Source organism: Rhincodon typus, chromosome 39 (genome assembly GCF_021869965.1).
Source record: "Rhincodon typus isolate 14 chromosome 39, sRhiTyp1.1, whole genome shotgun sequence".
NCBI lineage: Eukaryota > Metazoa > Chordata > Chondrichthyes > Orectolobiformes > Rhincodontidae > Rhincodon > Rhincodon typus.
In genome coordinates, this window is record NC_063370.1 from 8,552,052 (window position 1) to 8,555,859 (window position 3,808).

General features: G+C 45.7%; 1 protein-coding gene across 1 annotated transcript in view; it reads right to left on the reverse strand.

Annotated features, from left to right (window-relative positions):
* rhoub (ras homolog family member Ub) overlaps nt 1–3,326 on the reverse strand; it is a 14,119-nt gene extending 10,793 nt beyond the window's left edge. Inside the window, exon 1 of the mRNA XM_020522079.2 lies at nt 2,801–3,326. Coding sequence (XP_020377668.1) covers nt 2,801–3,020 — 220 coding nt within the window. The 5' untranslated portion in view covers nt 3,021–3,326. The remainder of the gene's footprint in view (nt 1–2,800) is intronic.
* Nucleotides 3,327–3,808: the final 482 nt, after the last annotated feature.

Consider the following 3,808-nt stretch of genomic DNA (forward strand, 5'->3'; position numbering starts at 1 on the left):
GGGGACAGGTCTGTCACTGTATATCACTGGGGTACAGTACCAGGGGGGGAACAGGTCTGTCGCTGGAATAAAATTTAGTACAATTTAGACGAAGTCAGAAGGCTGTATACAGTTGTAACCCCGTGGAGGACTCCAGGAGTGAACACTGATATCATGTCGCAAAAAAAAACCTAAAAAACACAACAGACATTCAAATGCTGTCTTGTCTCCCTAAAACAATGTTGGCATCGAGACAGGATGCAAGGTCAGCGATTAGACTCTAGAGGTTAAATACTTTTAGAAAAGTATCTATTTTAGTGGAAAAAAACAGGATTCAAACAAAGAGATATGTACAGGCATTTTTCCATTGTCAAAATGCTGGACACGAAATGCACAAACAATAGATATTAACAGAAAGGGACAAGTGCTGGGGAAAGTGAGACATCATTCAGATAATAGGCATTCCCCTGCTTCATCTCCAGGGAGCCCAGGCTTGTACACAGGAAAAGTCTGTCTGTTTAAATACACTGTTTTTCCCTCTCCTGAATGTCTTACCTCGTGCATCTGATAAATTGCCCAGGACGGTGGCTCTGTTGAGTGTCTGAATAACAGGGTCTGAAGTTCAAGTCCCACTTCAGGGTTTAGAAACCAAAATCCAGACCGACATGCAAGGTGATATCGAGGGAGTGCCACACTGTCAGAGGTACTAGCTTTTGGAGGCATTGGTGCATGCTCGGGAGAATGGAATTGAGCCTGGGGAGCTTTTCCAAAGAAAAAGCAGGGGCTTTGTCCCAGTATTTATCCCCTTAACCAGGGTCACAAAAGCCTGATGTTTGTCACATTGTTCTTTCTCGACCCCATTCCTCATTCTGCGCTGTTTGATCTGGGCATCTAGTGTCTTCAAGACAAATGGCACAACTGTATTCACCAAAGCTCCCCTTCACTCCGAGAACTATTTTCCTCAGAACTGTTCAAGATGTGTAGTAAATCCTGGCCTGGCCAGTGGCCACCTACATCCCGTAAAATGAATTAAGGAAACACACCCGCTCCCCCCCCCCACCTCAATACACACTCTTCCTCCTCCCTCTCCCTGTCTCCATTGGCATTTCCATTTTCCATATCGGAATTGGACTCCACGTGGCATTCACAGGAAATCTTGTGAAGAATGAGGGAAGAGAAACCTACCAACCAATCAATCACAGCAGGGCAGACCCGACGGGCTGAATGGCCAAATTCTGCTCCTATGTCTTATGGTCTTGGCATTCACAGAAAATCTTACAGTGCAGATGGAGGCCATTCAGCCCCGCCATGCCTGCTAGCTCATTGAAAGCTCTCCAGATCATTCCTCACCCTCTCTGCTTTTCTCCCTCCCCCCAAATCCTATGAGTATTTATCCGATTCCTCTGTTCCAATGGCTGCTTCCCTCTCAAATAGTACATTGCAAAATGACTTTTGATCTGAAGTGAAATAAATTCTCTTCCACTTTCTCCCTGCTCCCCATGCTCTGCACTGCTTTCTTCTGACACTTTACAGTTCTCTCAGTTTTTCTATCAGCCAACAGTCCTTCAAACTACAGGCTCTTAAAAAGCTGACGTAACATGATCTCAACTCTGCCTCCTGATCATTCTCAGCCCCCCACCCCTCCCTCTCTCTCCCATGTTTCTCCCATTTGCCCTTTTCCGTCCTTTATGGGATCTTTCTAAATGCAGTGTCCATAGCAACCAGGTCATTAAAAATGATCAAGGTTACCAGCTCTGTTTACAGGGCCACACAGGTCTGTGTGCAACACCAGGTAAAACTAGCACTCTCCATGGGGGTGAAGAGACAGAACAGATTAGAGAGGTGGGGGGGCGGAAATGGGACTGACGGGAGGGAGTGGATGTGGACTCAATGGGCTGAATGGCCTCTCCCTGTACTACAATGACTCGAATCCAAGGGGTGAAAGGGCGAGTTGGGTAGATTTTGTGCAAAAACTACCAGCTTTTCTCTGTATCTAACCCCGTGCTGTCCCTGCCCTGGGAGTGTTTGATCGAGAACAGTGTAGAGAGAGCTGTATCTAACCCCGTGCTGTCCCTGCCCTGGGAGTGTTTGATGGAGAACAGTGTAGAGAGAGCTTTACTCTGTATCTAACCCCGTGCTGTCCCTGCCCTGGGAGTGTTTGATGGAGAACAGTGTAGAGAGTGCTGTATCTAACCCTGTGCTGTTCCTGCCCTGGGAGTGTTTGATGGGGGACAGTGCACAAGTTCACTTTACCTACAATCAAATATCCAAGGGTCACACTCAGCCCTCCAATCCGAAAGTTTTCCATGTCCCACCAACAACGCTGACACTCCCAAATGCAGTCTTCAGGCAATGCACCAGTGTCAGTGGTACAACTGAAAATAGTGAAAACATATAACACTGGAACCCAGTGCATGCCTGCTCCCCCAGGGCTAAAACACACACACACACACACACACTCCCCAACCTTTTGTCTTCCCATAGACAATCCTGCAACCATGCTAACAAAATCCTAATCAGTTCATAGTCTTTTGGTGCATGTTTGGAATGGCATGTTCCACTAATCAACTGTAATTGACTGAAAAATAAAACCCTTGAGTTCATTTAAAATTATAATTAAAAACTTTTAGTATAGCATATGCAGGAAACGTGTGCACACATGAATATGCATAATGATGTATCTGCATATACAAAAATGCATATACATAATATCACACATTAGAAAAGTGACCCTTCAGCCAACAGATGTGTTATTGAAGGACTAAATATACAAAAGTTTCTCGTGTTTAAAAACGCTCTGAAGTGATTAGTTATAGCTTACCAGAGAAATCATCAAAGGCAGTGGGTACATATTTTGTTGGATAACCATTGGTGGTGTAGCTAACCACCAAACTTGTTTTGCCAACCGCTCCATCTCCGAGCAAAACGCACTTGAGGAACCGCTCCTGGGTGCGGGCAGCCCGGCCGCTACGCTTGGGTTTGTGCGGGGGCACCGGGGGTGCGAAACCTGCTCGATAGTCCAATAAATCCTGGGGGGGCATCGCTGTCTCTCACACCGAGAGAAAGATGTTTTTCTTCCTTTCTTTTCAAAATTCAAAAGAAAACAAAAGTCCCCCACAAGGCAGAGCAAAAAAAAAACCCTAGGAGTTTAGTTCCAAATTCTGGGCGATCACCAAAATCATTTGAGGGGGAAAAAAATTCCCAAAAAAAAAGTTTTTGAAAAGTTTTGGCAAAACTTTTCCGCGTCTTATCAGTTTCACTGAAACTGACGCGGGGGGCGATAAGTAATTAAATCGGCCCCCCCCCGACTGCCTAATTTTTTTCTACCTCTCAACCACACAGTTCAAACTCTCACTCTCCCTCTCCCCCTCTCTCTCTACACTGTCCGTTTTATAAACCTAACTCTCACCCAGTAGTCACCGCCTCCCTTGAAACTGGTGGATACAAAGCTCAGCAACATTTGCGCCTCCCACACAGCTTCCACCCCTTAAAGGGACAGCACAGCATCACAGGTGAAACGCTGGAGAGGAAGGTGTAGGGTTGAGGGGAAAAGTGACTCTTTAAAATAAAAATGCCAACATTACTACACCACCCATTCTGCACCCCCCCCCACCCCGTGAATCGAAATGGGGGTGAATAATAAACTTCTTGCTCAATAACTTGCTTGCTCTCACTCAGGAACCAGCTCTCTCAATCATTAACCTGCTCTCTCACCCATTAACCTCTCTCCTTCTCTGATCTGTTCTGTCATTCAATTACCTGTTCTTTCTGACTCTTTAAAACTCTCTCAGTCTTTAACCCTCTCTCTCAGTCTATAGCTTGCTCTCTC